The sequence below is a fragment of the Biomphalaria glabrata genome, chromosome 2 (assembly GCF_947242115.1).
Source record: "Biomphalaria glabrata chromosome 2, xgBioGlab47.1, whole genome shotgun sequence".
NCBI lineage: Eukaryota > Metazoa > Mollusca > Gastropoda > Planorbidae > Biomphalaria > Biomphalaria glabrata.
In genome coordinates this window covers 36462710-36484228 of record NC_074712.1, presented here as the reverse complement: position 1 = coordinate 36484228, position 21519 = coordinate 36462710, and the positions used below count along the sequence as shown (strand labels likewise).

At 38.5% G+C, this 21519-nt stretch overlaps 1 protein-coding gene across 2 annotated transcripts in view; it reads right to left on the bottom strand.

Moving 5' to 3' along the window:
• LOC106052341 (retinol dehydrogenase 7-like) overlaps positions 1 to 21519 on the bottom strand; it is a 65153-nt gene that overhangs the window by 26343 nt on the left and 17291 nt on the right. The window contains exons 1-5 of one of the 2 annotated variants that reach the window (XM_013207812.2): positions 10573 to 10711; positions 9259 to 9502; positions 8264 to 8464; positions 5741 to 5893; positions 5239 to 5432 (exon numbers count right to left, since the gene is read on the bottom strand). In XM_013207812.2, the coding sequence (XP_013063266.2) occupies positions 5239 to 5432; positions 5741 to 5893; positions 8264 to 8464; positions 9259 to 9499 (789 nt within the window). In that variant the 5' untranslated portion in view covers positions 9500 to 9502; positions 10573 to 10711. Of the gene's footprint in view, positions 1 to 5238; positions 5433 to 5740; positions 5894 to 8263; positions 8465 to 9258; positions 9503 to 10572; positions 10712 to 21519 lie in introns of those variants that run through there. The other variant, XM_013207741.2, reaches the window with a different exon arrangement.

Below are 21519 nucleotides of genomic sequence, written 5' to 3'. Positions count from 1 at the left end.
GACACGTTGTCCCGTGCATACAACACTAAGCTGTACATAGCCGACACGTTGTCCCGTACAACACTAAGCTGTACATAGCCGACACGTTGTCCCGTACAACACTAAGCTGTACATAGCCGACACGTTGTCCCGTACAACACTAAGCTGTACATAGCCGACACGTTGTCCCATACATACAACACTAAGCTGTACATAGCCGACACGTTGTCCCGTACAACACTAAGCTGTACATAGCCGACACGTTGTCCCGTACAACACTAAGCTGTACATAGCCGACACGTTGTCCCGTACATACAACACTAAGCTGTACATAGCCGACACGTTGTCCCGTGCATGCAACACTAAGCTGTACATAGCCGACACGTTGTCCCGTACAACACTAAGCTGTACATAGCCGACACGTTGTCCCGTACATGCAACACTAAGCTGTACATAGCCGACACGTTGTCCCGTGCATGCAACACTAAGCTGTACATAGCCGACACGTTGTCCCGTACATGCAACACTAAGCTGTACATAGCCGACACGTTGTCCCGTGCATGCAACACTAAGCTGTACATAGCCGACACGTTGTCCCGTACAACACTAAGCTGTACATAGCCGACACGTTGTCCCGTACATGCAACACTAAGCTGTACATAGCCGACACGTTGTCCCATGCATACAACACTAAGCTGTACATAGCCGACACGTTGTCCCGTGCATGCAACACTAAGCTGTACATAGCCGACACGTTGTCCCATACAACACTAAGCTGTACATAGCCGACACGTTGTCCCATACATACAACACTAAGCTGTACATAGCCGACACGTTGTCCCATACATACAACACTAAGCTGTACATAGCCGACACGTTGTCCCGTACAACACTAAGCTGTACATAGCCGACACGTTGTCCCGTACAACACTAAGCTGTACATAGCCGACACGTTGTCCCGTACATACAACACTAAGCTGTACATAGCCGACACGTTGTCCCATACATACAACACTAAGCTGTACATAGCCGACACGTTGTCCCGTACATACAACACTAAGCTGTACATAGCCGACACGTTGTCCCATGCATACAACACTAAGCTGTACATAGCCGACACGTTGTCCCGTGCATACAACACTAAGCTGTACATAGCCGACACGTTGTCCCGTACAACACTAAGCTGTACATAGCCGACACGTTGTCCCGTGCATGCAACACTAAGCTGTACATAGCCGACACGTTGTCCCATACATACAACACTAAGCTGTACATAGCCGACACGTTGTCCCATACATACAACACTAAGCTGTACATAGCCGACACGTTGTCCCATACAACACTAAGCTGTACATAGCCGACACGTTGTCCCATACATACAACACTAAGCTGTACATAGCCGACACGTTGTCCCATGCATACAACACTAAGCTGTACATAGCCGACACGTTGTCCCATACATACAACACTAAGCTGTACATAGCCGACACGTTGTCCCATACATACAACACTAAGCTGTACATAGCCGACACGTTGTCCCATACAACACTAAGCTGTACATAGCCGACACGTTGTCCCATACATACAACACTAAGCTGTACATAGCCGACACGTTGTCCCATACATACAACACTAAGCTGTACATAGCCGACACGTTGTCCCATACAACACTAAGCTGTACATAGCCGACACGTTGTCCCATACATACAACACTAAGCTGTACATAGCCGACACGTTGTCCCATGCATACAACACTAAGCTGTACATAGCCGACACGTTGTCCCATACATACAACACTAAGCTGTACATAGCCGACACGTTGTCCCATACATACAACACTAAGCTGTACATAGCCGACACGTTGTCCCGTACATGCAACACTAAGCTGTACATAGCCGACACGTTGTCCCGTACATGCAACACTAAGCTGTACATAGCCGACACGTTGTCCCATACAACACTAAGCTGTACATAGCCGACACGTTGTCCCATACATACAACACTAAGCTGTACATAGCCGACACGTTGTCCCGTACAACACTAAGCTGTACATAGCCGACACGTTGTCCCATACAACACTAAGCTGTACATAGCCGACACGTTGTCCCATACATACAACACTAAGCTGTACATAGCCGACACGTTGTCCCATACAACACTAAGCTGTACATAGCCGACACGTTGTCCCATACATACAACACTAAGCTGTACATAGCCGACACGTTGTCCCATACAACACTAAGCTGTACATAGCCGACACGTTGTCCCATACATACAACACTAAGCTGTACATAGCCGACACGTTGTCCCATACATACAACACTAAGCTGTACATAGCCGACACGTTGTCCCGTACAACACTAAGCTGTACATAGCCGACACGTTGTCCCATACAACACTAAGCTGTACATAGCCGACACGTTGTCCCATACAACACTAAGCTGTACATAGCCGACACGTTGTCCCATACAACACTAAGCTGTACATAGCCGACACGTTGTCCCATACAACACTAAGCTGTACATAGCCGACACGTTGTCCCGTACAACACTAAGCCATTTACTGAAGAAATATTGAACCTCAACATCCAACAAATCGTCGATATTCCCGATCCACTGCTAGACCGAATTAGAAACGAAACAGATGCTGATGAAACTCTACAAGCTCTCCGAAAGACCATTGAAGACGGTTGGCCTGTCAAGAAAACTGCCGCTCCCGCGGCTCTGAGGCCCTATTATGACTTTGCCGAAACCCTGAGTATAAGTCATGGAATCATCGTCAAGGGGGAAAGAGTACTAATTCCCAAAAGCATGCGCTCAGAGATGAAGGAGAAGTTACACGCCTCCCACCTAGCATACGACAGCTTGATGAGGCGGGCGAGGGCTCTGATTTTCTGGCCAGGAATGGCTGCAGAAATTAAACAGATGTCCGACTCGTGCACTGCCTGCCAAGAGAATAAGCCAAGCAATCAAAGAGAAACGCTGTGGCCACATTATGAAGGGAGAGGACCTTGGGAAAAGGTTGGAACAGACTTAATGGAGATCCAAGGGAGAACATACTTGATCACAGTGGACTATTTCTCAAATTGGATCGAAGCTGACTTATTAACAACATCAACCTCAACCGAGGTGATAAGAAAACTTAAAGCTCACTTTGCCAGATTCGGAGTCCCTAAAGTCCTAATCTCTGACTGTGGGCCTCAATACACGTCTCACGAATTCGCCGTACTCACTAACAGATGGAACATATCGCACATCAGGTCCGATCCCGGACACCCCAAAGCCAACGGAAAAGCAGAGGCCGCAGTAAAAACAATAAAAAACATGATGAGAAAGACCATCGGAACCGGAGATGATCAATACGAAGCCCTGCTGGAACTTCGCAACACTCCCAAACAGGACTGTGGCTATAGCCCAGCCCAGTTGTGTTTGAACAGAATAACACGGTCATTTCTACCCCTGAATAAACCCCTTGAGCCTGAAAGCTACACAGAAGGCCTGGGGGCGAAAGCCCGTCACAGGTACACCATAAAAAAACACTATGATAAAAGAGCAAGAGACCTGCCCCGGCTGAGTGTGGACCAAAACGTTTACTTCCAGAGTCCAGGAAACAATGATTGGCGGCCTGGCAAAATCATTATGAGAAACAGTGAGCGGTCCTACACCGTGAAGGGAACAACGGGCGGTACCTACGTTAGGAACAGAGTGCACATCCGGCCCAGGAATGTCCCTTACTCAGACATCTTTTCAGATGACGAAACGGCAACTCATGAGGCACCACTAGATGCCTCATCCACAGACTTAACACCACACCCTGCTTTAGAGTCCAGCGCCGGCCCTAATGGGATCCCACCCTTGGCTCACGGAGCAGAGCCTAGCGTGAGAAGGAGTGGGCGAACGAGAGCCACACCTACGTGGCACAAGGACTATGACATGGGCAAGTGGTGACAACCCCTCAAGTTTTGTTTTTTTGTCTTTTTTTTCTTGCTACATTTTTGCTAGGTCTGCATAGCCTTCAATATTGATGTATATTATGTTCTATGTATATTATATGTTCTACTCCTATTTATATGTGAAAAGGTTATTGTCTACAATGTTCGTGGTGAAAGAAGGATGTTTCTGCCATGTGCTCGTTTCGGAATGTTGTAGTGAATATGTTTCGTCTATAGAAAGGGAAGGATGTTAATATTTGATATGTAAGTTATAGCCCTTAGTCATTGTGAGTTATGCGTCTTTTGTTGTGAACATGTCCTTCCTGCCTAAGATGGCGTCCTATGTTGATGATTAAAAGTGTTCGGCCCAACTACGACAATAGTTGCCTTAATTCTTCAGGACATACTTAACAGGGCTAAAAGGCATTAAGTTTTGTATTTGTAGATTATGGTTCAGTATTTTATGTAGGCTATTATTGCTACTTTACTTTTTAGTCTTCTATCTCTAAATTTAGTTATTTTACTAAAGGTGTTAATCTAATCATATGTGAATATTCATTTGTTATAAATCTCACAGTTCTATTTTGCATCCGTTCTAGTTTCTTTATGTTTTCTTGGGTTGAGGGGTCCCAAACAGAGGGTTAATATTTTAATATTGGCCTAACCAAGGCCAAATAGCATTTTAGTTTTTCTTATTTGATTTGTTAAAATTTCTTTTAATAAACCCTAATGTTTTGTTTGATTTTTTTAATAATTTCATCAATATGGGGATTCCATTATAATTTTTCATTATAATAGTCAGTGCACCATGAATAAGTGGTATTTATTTGTTTTATTTTTTTTTATGTTACTCTTTATAATTGACATTTTTCTGGTTGGAAAGACACGCCCCAATCTGATTTTCATGTTACTCTTTATAATTGACATTTTTCAGGGTGGAAAGACATACTCCAATCTGATTTTCATTTCTGTAATTCAATTCTTTTTGTAAATTTTAGTATCTTGTGTTGTTTTTATTGTTATATATATTAAATGCAATCATCTGCTAATTATCTGACTTCTGTTTCTGAACTAATGCCATTTTATAGATCATTTATGTTAGTTATTGGTGCTGATTTTAGAACCATTTACTATTACAGTTTTGTTCTCTCCCTTTCGGGAAATCCTGAATCCATTGGTGCAATGAACCAGCAATACCAAAAGGACATTATAAGCTTGTCTGAGTGGTTATGATGTTGCTACATCTATCTATTTAATCTATGTGTTCTAGGATTTTACATGTGATACTGAAAAACTGTAAAAATTTAAATGAACACACTTTTTCTTACCCCAGCTTTATTGAGCATTGCTGTTGCTCCAGAAAAGTTACCTGGTCTGACAGTAATAACTTTTACTTTAAATTGTTTCATTTCGAAACGCAAAGATTCATTGAAAGCTTCCAATCCAAATTTAGATATTGAAAATGCAGAGAAACCTGGTGTTGCCATCAGTCCCTGTATGCCAGTTAATGTGATAATGCGACCTTTAAGGAAAATTAATTAGTATTGATTATTTACTTTTCTGGTATACATCACACTTACAGATATATCTGTGTTGATCGTGAATATTTTAATGCTTTTTAAAAATTTCAGTCTAATATAAAAGGATTAGTAATAATTTAAAACAAAATAAGCAAAGGCTTCCTCTACCCCGGTATTACATTTTATTTTTAGCTGTCATCTTTTGGGTTTTGACTATGATTATATCAGTAATGTAAAGCTTTGTTTCGCAAAATGACTAATTACCTGGATTTTACTTTAAAATGTTAGATTACATCAAGACTATACATACCCTTTGATGTTCGAATCAATGGCAAGCATGCTTGAGTAACTTGGATTGTGCCCAAAATGTTGACATCCATAACTTCACGATAGGATTCTAATGGGGTCAACTCGACATCTCCAAATTTTACTGTTCCAGCATTATTTATCAAGGCCCATAATCCTAAACAAAAGTCACACAATTGATAAAGAAAATAGTACAAAGCATGTAAGTATAAATATAAAACTATTTAACTGCTGCACATTGTCTATCAAATCAGTGCAGTTGTTAATACTTGATTCTGTAAGAAAGTACAGCAGAGGATTGTATATGACGTCGAAAGAAGTGTAGCCCCATTTTCTCAGATAGATGGATTGAGTGGAAGAGTTAGAGACAGAAAACTGAACTGGATTTTATACCTCAATACTAGACATGGCTGGGTCATGTACGCTGGATGGAGATAAGCACATTCCGAAAGTAATTATCATTAGACAATTTGCAATAAGGAGAAAAACTGATCTCCCCCACCTCTGATGTGTATCAAACGATGAACTATAGTCGATCTACGACAGAGAGAGGCCAACAATACTTACAATACATAGGCCCACAACCTTTCTGCGACGAGGTCATGTTGAAATCTGGAATGTGTGGCTGAGTAGCAAAAGCCGCTTGGCTACCTATCAAGAGGGCTCAAATTCGAGCAGAGGTGTGTTTTTGAGCTCCTAAATACATCACGGAATACCTGAGATGAACTCCTATTGAAAAATCAGAGCAGGAAGGACTAGTCCTCCCGTAGTGCTCTGGCAAGAAACTTAGCCGTCCGGCGTAGTGCCTCATAGCTACCATACAAGTCGAGTGACTGCACAGGCAAGTCCCCCCTTAGCTCGCGGAGCTGGGGACACTCGTACAAGACATGCGACACTGTTTCGACGCTCTCTCCACAGTGACGGCATCGGGAGTCAAAGTTAGTGCGGAACCGGGCAAAGTATGCCCCAATAGGACAGTGTTCCGTCCTGCACTGCGCAACTATTGACTGCTCTGACCTCCTCAGTCGCCACCATGGATCGTCGCGATCTGGGTGACGCATGCGCTGCCAGACACCACGTGCTCTGTCGGATTCCTCCCAGGACTTTAACCACTTCTCATGAATGAGTGCTCGGATTTGTGCCGTTGCTTGTAAGTACGTGCTTGGTGCTTCGAGGTGTGTGGCTGCCATTGCACCCTCCCTTGCGAGGGCGTCTGCCGTTTCATTGCCCTTCACGCCGCAATGTGAAGGCGCCCACTGCATATAAACGACAGCTCCAATAGCTCGGCGGATGTTATCTGCGGCGCCGATTGCCTCTTCTATTACGGGCGACCCTCCCCCGCCGCCACCCATAACTAGAGACTGGAGCGAGAGTCAGTGACCAACACCACCGTAGTGGCGTTAGTCTCGCGTTCGAGCATTCGGGCCCTAATGGCCTCGAACGCCCTAGTTATCCCTGTAAGTTCGGCATCCATGGAGCATGCAGCGTAGCCGCATGGACCAGAGAGCCTATCTGGTTCAGTCCGGTCGGGGTAGACAATAAGGGCCCCATACCCCGATCTATCGGGGTCCCTCATTACCGACCCATCGGTATAACAGAATATGGCATCTGATGGGTAGGATTTTATAGTTATGGATGCCAAATTTTGGAGAATGGCAGGTGTTAATCGCCTCTTGGTGGCTCCCTCTTGCCCTAACAGGGACAGGTTTATTTGTGGGGCCGGCAATCTCCTCCACGGAGGGCACGTACTGATTCTCCTAATAGGGATTCTATCAGTGGAGAGTCCAGCTGTATTTGACAAATTGGCCGCTATATGTAGGAACGATCGCATTTTAATGCGGTTCCTCTCTCTCCACTGTCGCACTAAAATTGAGGTGGGTAGCCTAGAGTCGCCCCTTTTATAGCGCTCGTAGGCCGTAAGTACTGCCCTCTCCCTCCTAAGATATAAGGGTGCCACGTTTGTAAAGATTTCAGCAGCGTTTGTTGGGCTTGTCCTAAAGGTGCCACAAATGAATCGTAGAGCCTGTGCTTGTACCCGGTCGAGTGATTCGAGGGCAGTTTTACTAGCGTATACTTGAACTGTATAGCTGTATTCGATTTGTGATCTGACTGCCCCTAGATACAATGTGCGTAGCATGTCAGCTTTGGCACCCCACTTTGTGCTGGCCAGCTTTCTTAATAACGCTAACTTCTCCGAGGCTTTTCGTTCTACTTCCTGGACGTGCTGGAGCATTGACAGTTTTCTATCCAGGGTCACCCCTAGATATTTTGGCGTATTTTCACGCTGGAGTCGCAGCCCACCGAGTTGAAGCTCGAATGGAGCCTTAAGGATGTCGATTCCTAGGCTGAACAGGGATCACGGAATACCAGATCCCCCCCTCCTCCCCTGTTCACAAAAGAAGTAGTACCCTAGCGCTCTGAGCATGCTATACGCATGAAATCTTTATGAAATCGCTATAGAAAAGCAATGAAAAAAACAACAACAAGTAAATGTAGCAATGCACTGAATATATCAAATTATGATCACCTTTGCTGCCACAGAGAGATTTAACCTTTGACACACACTTCATCACACTGTTTTCGTTGGCTATGTCTAATGTTTCGACGTAAAGACGCGAGGAACAATCTTCTCTCAGCCTACGGGCGCCATCACTTTTTTCATCATAGCAGGCTGCCACTACTGTGAAACCCAGAGAATCAAGTCTGTGTGCACAAGCGTTTCCTAAACCTGGACAGACAATTAATAACTTTCCACATCATTCAATTGTTTTTTAAGCATGTGTTTAATACGAATGTATATAGTTTTGGCTGCACTGAAGTAAGACGAATGTACAATACAGAAACAAGTTTGTTGTTGTTATTTTACAATGAGAACATTGAATTTAATTAAAGTAGTTAATCTATTTTCAATACTGTATTTTTGTTCATTAATTGATGTGTTTCCTCTGGTTTTTTTTTGTTTCTTATTTTGTTAAACTCTTCTCATAACCCCAGGTCGGCTGCCTTGTCACGTGGTATGCTCTACGGACTGTAGTCTCGAATTGCCCCAGATTCGAACTCGGCCCGCCTCTTGTTTGGGATGTAATATTCTTCATTTTTGAAGAAATATCCGCAACATGTAAAACAAACACAGGGGCCTATGTGTATTTGTCCTCAGCTTCTGTCTCTCTCTAGTTGTTGCCCTTTTCACAATTGACATTTACAATACATTTGAAATATTTTGAAAGTCAAAAACTTGTTAGGAATTATACTTAATTATATTGTGAATCGTATTGTGACAAAGTTTTAAGTTAAGTAGGCCTACTTTATAAACATTTAAATTTATTAACATTTGTTTCATTAAATAATTTATATCGTAGGATGTTAGGCTGAGTAGCAAAACCTGCTTGAATTCAAATCCTGTATGCTGTATGCCTAAATGCAGCACGGAAACCTTCTCTCGTGGGCCCACTAAAGAGTTCCCTGAATACGCTTATGGCATTAAAAGTGAGATATACAAAAGAAATTTTTTAAAATACCAACCTGAGTCGCATCCAGTTATAAAAACCACTTTCCCTTCAGCTCTGACACGTCGATAAAGACATTTCCTAAGGAAGGCGATGAACAAGACAGTGGAGGCAAGGGTTAACACTACATATGTAACTACTGGTATGGCTAAAACAAAGGGCAGAAATGCCAAAGTCAGTAGATACACGAGTTCAAACAACTGCACGCCCATGAACTGTTTAGCGCTCATGCTTTGAAAGTTTCTGACAACGTCCATTGTCTGCAAAGAAAAGTGTTTACACAAGTTTTATCTATAATTCAAATTAAATTGTATTTAAAGGCGGACTTATGGAAATGTAGGCCAATACTGTTTGAAACAGCTTATTCTTAGGCCCTAGCTATGCCCACATTGGATCACTATTGTGAAGCTGCCACAATCAACTGCTAACGGACAAACTGAAGAAATCTTATAACAGTAGGCCTCTACCTATGCAGTTTCTTACAAAGCTTATATGAACTCACTCTGTCTGTCTGGTACAATGTTCGTGAACGTTCGTTCTCCCGCTTCCCATTTTCGGATCAAGTTGAAACTTTACAAAATTATACATTATTCCTAACAAAGTATGAAACAATTAAAAAAAAACTGTTATGTAATTAATTATTGGTAATAAATTGATTTAGTTTGATATTGATTAAGGAAAATAAATTTTACGGTACTGATAGATATGGCCATAAATATACAGTTCTTCCCCTTATATAAACTTGTTAAAAATGTTTTTTTTATATTTTGCTTGTTACACCTAGCTCAGTAGGCCTAGTTAAGAAAACCTGATTACTAAAGTTGTGTGTGTGTGTGTGTGGGGGGGGTTAGTGACTTCTACTACTGCTCTGTACACTGAAATCTGTTCTCAAATACAGTGAACTAGATCTCGATTTAATCTTCATTTTTAATTTGGAGGAGAAAGAAAGGAGAGGGGCTTCCGGGGTATGTTGGTTAGAAAAACACAGTTTTCAATGTGTAGATGTAGGCCCAGAGTATAGACTAGCTAATATCCATTAGACCCATTACTGTATGGTTTACAATTCTCTATAAGGTTTAATTTTAGGTATTTTAAAATGTTTTCAAAATAATAAATGTCGAAGTTTTAACCCATGGCTTAGGTCTGGTGCTTCATTTTCCGATCTAGCCATGGCTAATAGATTATTTATATGTAAGCCTTTAACGTTGTTTCCATTTAAGTTATAGTTTGTTTTTTTCTTGCACAAACATTGGAAAATAGGATAATTATACTAGTAAGCATATAGTTCTACAAGTTAAACAAAAGACTTTAATAAAAAAAATATACTTACCTAACATTACACTAAGTCAATAGTTAAACTCTACAAGACATAGTTATTAAACTTTTAGGCTGCTTAGCTTAAGTCTAATGTTTAAGGCTATCATATGGGCCAAGTAATTCTAAGTCAATCCCACGGTTCACATTTCTCCCACCCTCCCTTTTCGCTTTTTTTCCTTAGTCTCGTTAGTAGTATTCTGTTTTATTGGGAATTCCTAGACTTGCAATGGCCATGCAAGACTATTAGTGTAGGCAGGTTTACATGTGCACAGTACGTTACAAAATGTTAGACTATGAGCTCTAAACAGTAAGCAGGTTTGCACGTGTTCATTACGCTACAGAAACATAGATTTAGTCCTATGCATTAATGACACATCTTACCATTGTGTACTAGTCAGTAAAATAAATAAACATTTCTTTTCAACAACGAAAACAGACTTGTCCCCCTTTATACCAAGTATTACGTGAATATTGATTCAAGATTTCTCCAAAGCGGAGTTTCTCAAACATTACTATAGGGACGCTACCTCTTATTGAAACAAAAAAATGATCCCCGACACCAAAGGTTTGTCTGCTTCAGAACTGTAGCCTATTCTCTGGCACTACACAGCACTATGTCTCCTAGTAAGAAGACCGATACTGAAGTGTGACACACAAAGCTAAAGTGTAGGCTATGTTGGCCTACGTTTGAAAGGAGCTTGATCGTCGTGTTTAGCAAGGATTCTTGTGTCGAAGGTGCCGGTCCGTTCGTGTCGAAGGTGCCGGACCGTTCGTGGCGAAGGTGCCGGTCCGTTTCGCTCAGCAGAATGATGGTAGACCTACGTTACTCGGGAGATTTAGGCCTAGCCGTTGTCTAAGGCGCGACTGCCCTCAAATTTCAAGGGTGTTGACTTCACTGTCACGGCTCTCTTCTGGTCCTGACGGTGTGGGTAGATGGATTAACCCTCTAGTAAACAATTGGTGTACAAATATATTGACACTCCAAATATGAAAGAGTTACAAAAGTTGTATGAGAATTATCTATTGGTGACAAATAAGATATCAAATAAGATTAATTTCTATCATTATTATCTCTGCACTCAATATATTTCAATATTTCAGAAAGAACATGCGATGCATGCATTAGGCCCACAATGCATTGCAGTTGCATAGAAATAGTAACAGCAAGCATGTACGTCAAGGTCACATAATTATATAGTAAAAATGGTATTAAATAAGATGGTTAGCCTAAATGTATTTCAACAGATAACCTAATTATTATCTCTATTTTACTTAACTCTTTCTTTCCTAATTGACGATACCATCGTTGATTTGACCCCTATTAAACTAAATTAGTTTTTAATTTATAAACTTCAATTTGTGTTGTGTAAAAAAAAAAGAGTATGCATTCTACTAAAATTCAATACCAAATATAACATTTTCTGATAACAAACAAAAAATAAAGGTTAATCAGAACAGGATGGCGAAATACAAATAAGCCAAATGAATAATACTATCGAAACGAGGAGAGAAAGAGTTAAACAAATGAACATCACATCAAAATGGTTATGAATGAAATCACGATATTCAGTTAGCCTGATAAAACTCCAGAATCATACAATCTAATACTGACACCATACAATTTGAGGCACAAAAAAAACCCACAACATTTTCCACTCTCAAATCAACTTTCTTGAAAACTCGTTCAAAAACATTTGACCTTGCAGCTCAGTACTTCACATCTACAAAACGTAACTCTACACTCACGCTCCCAACAACCGGAACAAGACTGGTCAACTCTAGAGTTGCATTAAATGATGGGTGTTGATCTATAATATATTACAAAATGGTACACAGAAAGCAGTATGGTGAGAAAAGCAGTAAAGAATCCCGAAGGAAGCGTTAGATATAATCAAAACTCTCCCCACCCACCTACACACGCTCCTCGACCGAGACGTAGGCTACTAAAACTAAATTACAAAATTGGTATAAATATTGTACCGTAGGCCTATTATTTGTTTAAATATGTAGCTTACTTACATTTAAATCTATTCAATGCTCAATTTATAATTCATTGCGTGTAGCATGTGTGCAACAATTTAACAAAATCAAGAAATCATGTCGAAAGGCTCTGACTGTAAGAAATACCCGTTTGGAAGGCAAGATTAAAGGTCATGGAAACAGCCAGGAACTAGAAAAACAAAACCTTTTACAAAGTTTATATTGAGGGAAGGGAGAAGACCTTTTAATCACTGCCATATCTCTCGATAATACGGGGTATATCTCCCCTTAGCTAAGTACTTTATAGGTTACAACTAATTGGTTCATTTTTTTTTAATTGATTCATGTGTTGTCATCGACAATGAATAATTGCGCAAAGTTTCATCCACCAGACAAATAGGGTGGGTATTTAGTAAGGGATGTGATTTTTTAGTTTATTTATAAACACATTTATACCAACGGTTTTAGATTTTTTTATCAATTTTTTTTTTAAAATTTGTATTACTAAATTAAGTAGGCTTACTTTCTGCCAAACTTATATTTTTAAACAAAATGTTCACTTTTTTTAAAAGAGAAAAACATTATTTCGTATGTATAAAAGTCGACTATAATTGAAAACAACAATAGACAAGAATGTGTAGTGCAATGCGCAGTGAGCGCATCTATGGTAAACAAAAGGGAAACAATTAAATCAATTAGATAATCAGCTAGGCAAGGTCCACATTGAACTATATCTTCATAACTATCCGTTCATCGAATACACCTATGTATGCCTATTAACAATGTAAAAATAATAACATTAATAAATCTCCGTATCTTAGGCTAATCCTGTGGTATCAAGTCGTTAGTCGAACTATCAATACCCGTACAACAGTATCGGCAACACTTGCGACTCGCACACGTCTCTTCTTTTTTGTATTGACGAAGATATGGTTGTAGTTGTTGATAGTTCATAATTTCTGATATTCTTTCTGAAAATATTGAGACCTGCCTGAGCGGACCACTTCGGGGGCCGATTTTGAGTTTGTCTCCACAAAACTGTCTTTGTAACATTTTTTCTGTACTTCTAAATGTGAATAGCTCTTGCTTCGTCCTAGTACATTTTCAAAAACGAGATTTGTATATGAATATATTATTTAAAATATAAATGATTCTAAATCTCCTTTCATTAAATATGGGATGTGACAGCGCTATATAAATTATTGTAATAATTTTCATCATCAATGACTTCATACTAAGCATAAGTTTGCCGTTAATCACAACGGTATAAAATTGATTTAGATCTAGATTTATGTTTTAATTAAAAAAAAATTTTTTTAAAGCCTTAAGTGTAGTATTTTTAGATCTATATTATTACAAATAAACAACAAGAAACTTGCTTTTTCTTTTCAAATCGCAGAAAGTAGAGCTTTATACGCATATTGAGCTATGAATAAGTTGAGTGGTTTGCAATTTCGCGGCTATGTGTATGTGTTTTGTTAAAGAGCTAATTGTCTCCCCTTTTGCCGCATTATATGAATGTTTTCTAACCTCTCCCATCCCTCTTTTTCGTTAACTTTCATGGAACCATCAAAAGACGGGTGAGGGAAGGAGCAAAACAAAAATAGGAGTGCCATCAAAGGCCCATGCCGACCAGCAAAATGATCAGGCCAAACGCAGTCTAGAAGACATCAAAGTAGAGTTGAAGGCCATGCCGCTCATACATAGCAGAAAGTACGGTCTAACGTTTTACAAATGATAATACGTACAGTGTATAGTGTAATTCTTAAAATTATATTCTTGTTGAATTTCAAACAAAATTAATTGTAATAATAATTTAAAAAAAAAAAACAACAACAACAAGAAAACATGTTCGGGTCTTTATGTCTTGCTGCTGTCACAAGTTGTCTGCATTGATTTTTTTTCTTTGGTCGCTACCTGACCGGCCCATTTGGTACCGGCCCACCGGGCATTTGCGTTTGTCCATATAGCCAGTCCGCACCTGGATGTATGTGTTCATGAATTTGAGACCAACATTCTGGTCAGATATACCTAATGAGCCTACACATGTAGTCCTAGTGTAGTGTGTATAGTTGTTTGTGTTAACCATCAAGCATTGTTTTTTCCTTGAGCATACGCACGCAATAGAGTTGGGTGGTCAGTCAAAAAAAGATAACACATTGGCATGGTCAGTCAAGCATATAGATAAATTATACCCGTCCACTAGTTAGAGGTCAAGGGTTGTTGATTTTTACGCTCCAGCATATTGTTTCTTTGTTTGCTAGATCTAACTAAGGTACTATTATTCAATTTATTTTATGCGATTTTAAAATTTACTGTAATGTTTTTTAGTTATTTATTAAGTCAAAAGAATTAAACAATGAAATTAGCGTTCTTTCTAAAGATTTTAATACAAGGCAAAAAAAAATACACACACGCAAACATGCACATCTTTGTTTTATTTTATTGTGCAAAGAACGTACGTAAGAAACATTAAATGCAAAGATCGTATGTTAGAAACAGCTTCCTTAATTATTTCTGATTTTATTCGTGGTTTCAGTATTTGTTACAAAAGGGAACGATAGTAAGCCTATGGATGTCAGGTGTGTAAAAGTCGTCCTAGCCTGATTACACATTGGCTAAGTAGGGCCTACGCATCTTAAGTAGAAAAAAAAATAGTTAAAACAAGGAGTTAATTGACTGTCACAAATTATTAAGAATATCGTTATCAAATCAAGACACTTAACTGCAGGAGTAGTATGCTTTGTTAGCACGTTGTGTTTTTTCATTCTGGCTTATAAATGGTAAATGTCTATCAATAAATTGAGTGTCAAGGACCAAAGAAATAAAGAGTAGGGGGTGTTTAGCTCTCCATTTAAAGATAGCCCTGGTCGTGTCTTCTACAAAATAATTAGTTACTGGCTTACTGGGCTATATAATCTCGCGGTTTGTGTTCTGTGTAGCTAAAGGTCACTCGTTTAGGTGTGTGATCTTTAGTCTAGCTTACTAATTGAGATTTATGTTCAAGTAACTCGGCACACTTGAAAAGGTGTGGCCTCTAGCCCAACCACGTGATTAAGATTTTTCTCCAAATAAGCAAACTCTTTGTCCGGATACCCCTGTAGATGTTTGGCTTGAAGTCTAGTCCACCCCCACCCCTCCAATTAAGATTAACTACTAAGTAAACAAACCTAGTTCCCTCGCGAGACTTCTAGAGAGAGCTTATGTCAATCGCATCTGACTTGGGGTCACCTGTCAATCAATGAACCCAATGTGATGGACTAAACAAATAAAAAGGGGAGGGAGTTGTTCATCTGGAAATATACCTAATTACCTTAGAGGTGTGGCTCTTGTAGTCCTGCCCCCCTAATAAAGATAAACTACTAAGTAAACAAACTCAGTTCCCTCGAAAGGTGTGACCTCTAGAGAGTGACAATACGCTGACATTAAACCTACGTCCATCGTATTTAACTTGTGGTCACCTGCCTATAAAAAAAACTCAATGCGATGGACTAAACAAATAAAAGGGGTGGGAGTTGTTCATCTCTACCTCTGAAGATATACCGTGACCTCCGTGACCCCAGGCCGTAAGGCTGGTTTGTGACGTAGTAGGTCAGCGACCATTGTTTCTGATCGTAACCAGAGCCTGGATGTGTGTTAGTATTAGCGCTTAGGCGAAGCGTTGTAAACTGTAACACAGCCAATGTGTAGTTGTCCTGATGACTATAAACAGACGTATTATTAAACTAGACTAATTACTGGATCTAGACTTTATGTATTTACTTAATATACACACTAAGTGATTGTGTTAGCATTAGCGCTAAGGCGAAGTGTTTTATGTTTTACATATTTCGGATGTTCCTTCAGAGTTGAAGATAGTTTACTTCCTAGTCCAAACCTCCCGCAGGACGACGGGGGATGGGAGCGGGCAGGGTTTGAACCCTCGACCGTCGATAAATCCGAACGACAGTCTAGCGCGCAAACCGCACGACCAGGCAGTGTTGTAAAATGTAACACAACCAACATGTAGTTGTTGTCCTCATTACTATAAACAGACGTATTATTAAACTACACAAATTACTAGGTCTAGACTTAGATCCTCATAACTATAAACAGACGTATTATTAAAGTAGACAAATTACTAGGTCTAGAATTAGATCCTCATAACTATAAACAGACGTATTATTAAAGTAGACAAATTACTAGGTCTAGAATTAGATCCTCATAACTATAAACAGACGTATTATTAAAGTAGACAAATTACTAGGTCTAGAATTAGATCCTCATAACTATAAACAGACGTATTAAAGTAGATTAAGTACTAGATCAGACTTAGATCCTCATAACTATAAACAGACGTATTATTAAAGTAGACTAATTACTAGGTCTAGACTTTATGTATTTACTTAATATACACACTAAGTGATTGAAGACTGCTTTGTGTGTGTTGTAAACTGAACTGTAGCACACCTGGCTGAATGTTTGCATTAGTGCTTAGGCTAAGTGATATAGTCTGTAACTCATTAACGTGTAGTCATGTGTTATGACTTTTCTATAAACAGTATTACACCTACATATGTTATTAGAATATAAAATTGATCAGTTGCTTTACAACTTAATGTACACACTAATGATAACAAGCATCACAACAGAAATAACACAACATGAAAACAAATGTGTGGTGTTATATAGCAATTTTATTTGCAGACAAAGGATACCACTTTAATGAGTTAAGTTTTTATTGCAATTGCTTAATGAACATATGGAAAAAAAAAATTTAATAATTTACAATACACATTTTAAAAATACGATGATTACATATAATGTTAATGTGATTTAAATATATGGATGGCTGCCTGTTCAAGCGGTTTGCTCATATAATGTTAATGTTATTTAAATTATATATTATATATATATGGATGGCTGCCTGGTGGAGCGGCTTGCGCTCCGGACTGTCGCTTAGATTTATTGATGGTCCCCAAGTTCAAACCCTGGCCGCTCCCATCCCCAGTCATGCAGTCATTAAATTTCTTTAGAACCACATGAACACAATAACCAGCAACATATCTTATCTTAAAGATTACACAAGTTACTTCAAAAAACAAGATAATTACAGTTAGACTTACAGAGAACCTTTATGATGTTTTGATGAATCATTAAAATTAGGAAAGATAAAAGAAATATTTTCATCTTTTTGATTTATCCCACTGTATCTTAAACATTTAAATATATGTAGTGTACATGGTCAATAACTTATATAAGCAGGAATCTGCAGGATGTGGGTAGACAATACTTAATTTAGATAGTCCATAAAAAGTGACATGGTCTTCTTATTTAGTCCTGTTTGGTTTAAGTCAATTTAATATATTTATTTCATTGTCATTTTTTGTATTTGTGTACTTAGTTTTTTCTTTAATAGCATTTAAAAACTGTTAGTATTGTTGGTAAAATTTTTTGTAGAATATTGTTCTATGAGTTCTAACAAATTAGTAATTTCATAAATGTAGGATACAGTTTTAAGAAGTAGCTTATCACCTTTACCAAATAGTTCTGTTTGTTTAAAAAAAAAACATCAAAGAGATGTACCAAGAACAATAGAATATATATATACTACCTTAACTGGACCAGAACCTTTACAATGTACATAAATCATACACTCCTCTTAACAAAGAACATCCAAAACGAAGACACATTTATATTTCTTACACTATCTTGAAATTCACTGAAATCACTGATATATGTTTTTTTTACTATTATATCCTTATATGTTTGACATGTTTCGGATGTTCCTTCAGAGTTGACGACAGGGGATGGGAGGGGACAGGGTTTGAACCAGAGACATCGATAAAACCAAACGACAGTCCAGCGCGCAAACCACAAGACCATGCAGCCATCCTGAGACTTAACACTTTTTTTAATGCACTCTCTACTCTTTCATTGTAGTAGCTAGTCCACAATACTTCATCGTCTTCAAAATGTTAACGGCAGATCTGAAAGTTAAATAAAGTTTACTAATAATATTTTTTAGATGAAATGCAAACTGTAAATAAATACTGTATATAATATAATAATATCAAACATTTACTAGAATATCTATTGATAGAATCGTTATTAAATTAATAGATTTACATAGTTCTAGCCTAAAGTAGTATTTACTTCCTAGCAATGGCCTCTTTTTATAGTCTTGTTGATCATCAAAAGCATAAAAAATTAAAATTATTTATAATACTAATATTATATACTAGATGCTAGTAATAATTATCACATACTTTTATAGTACGTAATCCTTCAATACTGTCCATGATATTTCGTCTTGAAAATGTTAATGGCAGATCTGAAAGTTTACAATTAATTTTTTTGAAATGAAATGCAAACTGTATAAAATATAAAATAAAATGTATATATTAGGCCTATATATAACATCTAACATTTACTAGAATAATTTGGTATATACCGGGGTATAAAATGTAATAGTAACTGTCTAACAGAATGAGTCTATGTAACTATAGAATACTAGTAATAGATTACAATAGATTAAAGATCTGTACTTCTACTGGTTATATATATATAATATATATAATATATATATATATATATATATATATATATATATATATATATTATATTACTATCTCTATCTATTATAAATCTATAGTTACTACCTGTCTATTTGTATTTCTATATAATATACGGACTATACTATGCTATTGGTATATATTATATAAACTAGATCTAGACTCTATAATTATTGACAGAATCGTTATTAAATAAATAGATTTACAATTAGATCTACATCGTCCTAGCCTAATTTGTAAAGTCATAAATCTAGATCTAGATCAAGTATTCAATGCCTAGGCTAGGCCTAGATTTCTAGATCTACCCACTTTGACTTTATATAATGATTATCATGTTAATCATCAAAAGCATAAAAGTCAATTAATTATGTATAATGTTAATATGCTGGATCTAGAAATATTTACTTACTTTAGAGTACTCCTTTAATGGTACGTAGATCTAATCCTTCTACTAAGCCAAAGGTATTACCGCTGGCCATTTTTTCTTTCTAAGCCACCATTCATCATCTTTTGGTAATCGGAAAGCATATCTGCGTAGTGCTAGATCTAGACTAGATCCTTTACAAAACGAGACATTTGTTCACCATTGTAGATCTAGAGTTTTAATCCATGATGAATATTTTGAAAAGTCTAAATCATATTTAGATGAAGATTCTATTTGTTTCAAAAGAAATCTTTCTGTCTATGTAAACTACACAGCAACACAGTGGACTGAGTGGTTACGTACACACGCATCATCAGTGACGCATAACCTTGGCCTCTGACCAGTGATGACGTAGGCCGCGACCTGGTCAGAGCTAAGGCTTTCTATGTCGAAGGCGCCGGATATACCCGCACAGCTAGACAGACGTCTGGTCAGCATGACGTAGTCAAGGAATGTAGCATTTTAACATGTAAAGTAACCTACTCAAAGTTCAAGACAAATTGAAAAAGTGCCAGCCATTGCTGCTCTGTATGTAAAGCGCATTTATGATGTAGGCCTAAAGTTTCATTTCTATTTATATTAAGTTATTAACACGCCTTGTCTATATAATAAACAATGTTTGGTGCATATTCATAATGTCTCTATTTTTAAGCACATTATTTTGTTTTAATATAAACATTTATACATTCTACAACAGACATAAATGGAACGAGGTCTACTTTATGCATATTAAATAGGTGTATTTTTTACTATCCGGTAGTGATATCCGACCGGAGCCGAATAGCACCGGATAGTAAAAAATGCCGGATATTCGACAGAAGCCGGAGCCGGAGCGACTATCCGGTGCACCCCTAATATATATAGATCTAATAATAGAGCTTGACTTCGAGTTTGAAGGCCAAAATACAGTGCACCATTTAACGTGGTCACGCAGACCCAGCTGTTACCTATATTTTTGCCATATCTAATGCAGACAAAACATGTCTCGGCTCAGATAAAACATGTGTCGGCTCAGATAAAACATGTGTCGGCTCAGATAAAACATGTGTCGGCTCAGATAAAACATGTGTCGGCTCAGATAAAACATGTGTCGGCTCAGATAAAACATGTGTCGGCTCAGATAAAACATGTGTCGGCTCAGATAAAACATGTGTCGGCTCAGACAAAACATGTGTCGGCTCAGATAAACATGTGTCGGCTCAGACAAAACATGTGTCGGCTCAGATAAAACATGTGTCGGCTCAGATAAAACATGTGTCGGCTCAGATAAAACATGTGTCGGCTCAGATAAAACATGTGTCGGCTCAGATAAAACATGTGTCGGCTCAGACAAAACATGTGTCGGCTCAGATAAACATGTGTCGGCTCAGACAAAACATGTGTCGGCTCAGATAAAACATGTGTCGGCTCAGATAAAACATGTGTCGGCTCAGATAAAACATGCGTCGGCTCAGATAAAACATGTGTCGGCTCAGATAAAACATGTGTCGGCTCAGATAAAACATGTGTCGGCTCAGATAAAACAATTAGCCCACCTTCTGTCCACACCGGCACTCAGCAGAACACACATCGCTATTACCATCGTATGCCAATTACGGAGCGCAGGCACCTTGATTTTTTTTTCTTTTTTTAAGAATCCAAAATATTATTACCGAACATTCTGACAGAAAAACTAATATTAAATCTACTTAGCACTGTGTGAACAGCATGATTGCAATCTAAAATATATATTATAAGATAATAATAATAATAATAACGAGATGCAAGTTTTAAAAATACGATCAAAACTGCACGCCCCCAGCGATGAAAAAAGTTTCCTTCATACGCTAATAGCCCAGGGTTTAGCTTTCGGACCATAAGAAGTCCCTCTATACTGTTCATACCTGCGATCGCAAAAACATCAATGTTTGTAGATCGGTCTTGCCCATTTTGCCACCGTATGTCCACGATGGAGCCCGAGCATCTTTGGGGAAAGTCTTCAAGAAGTCTTAGTTGCCTTCTG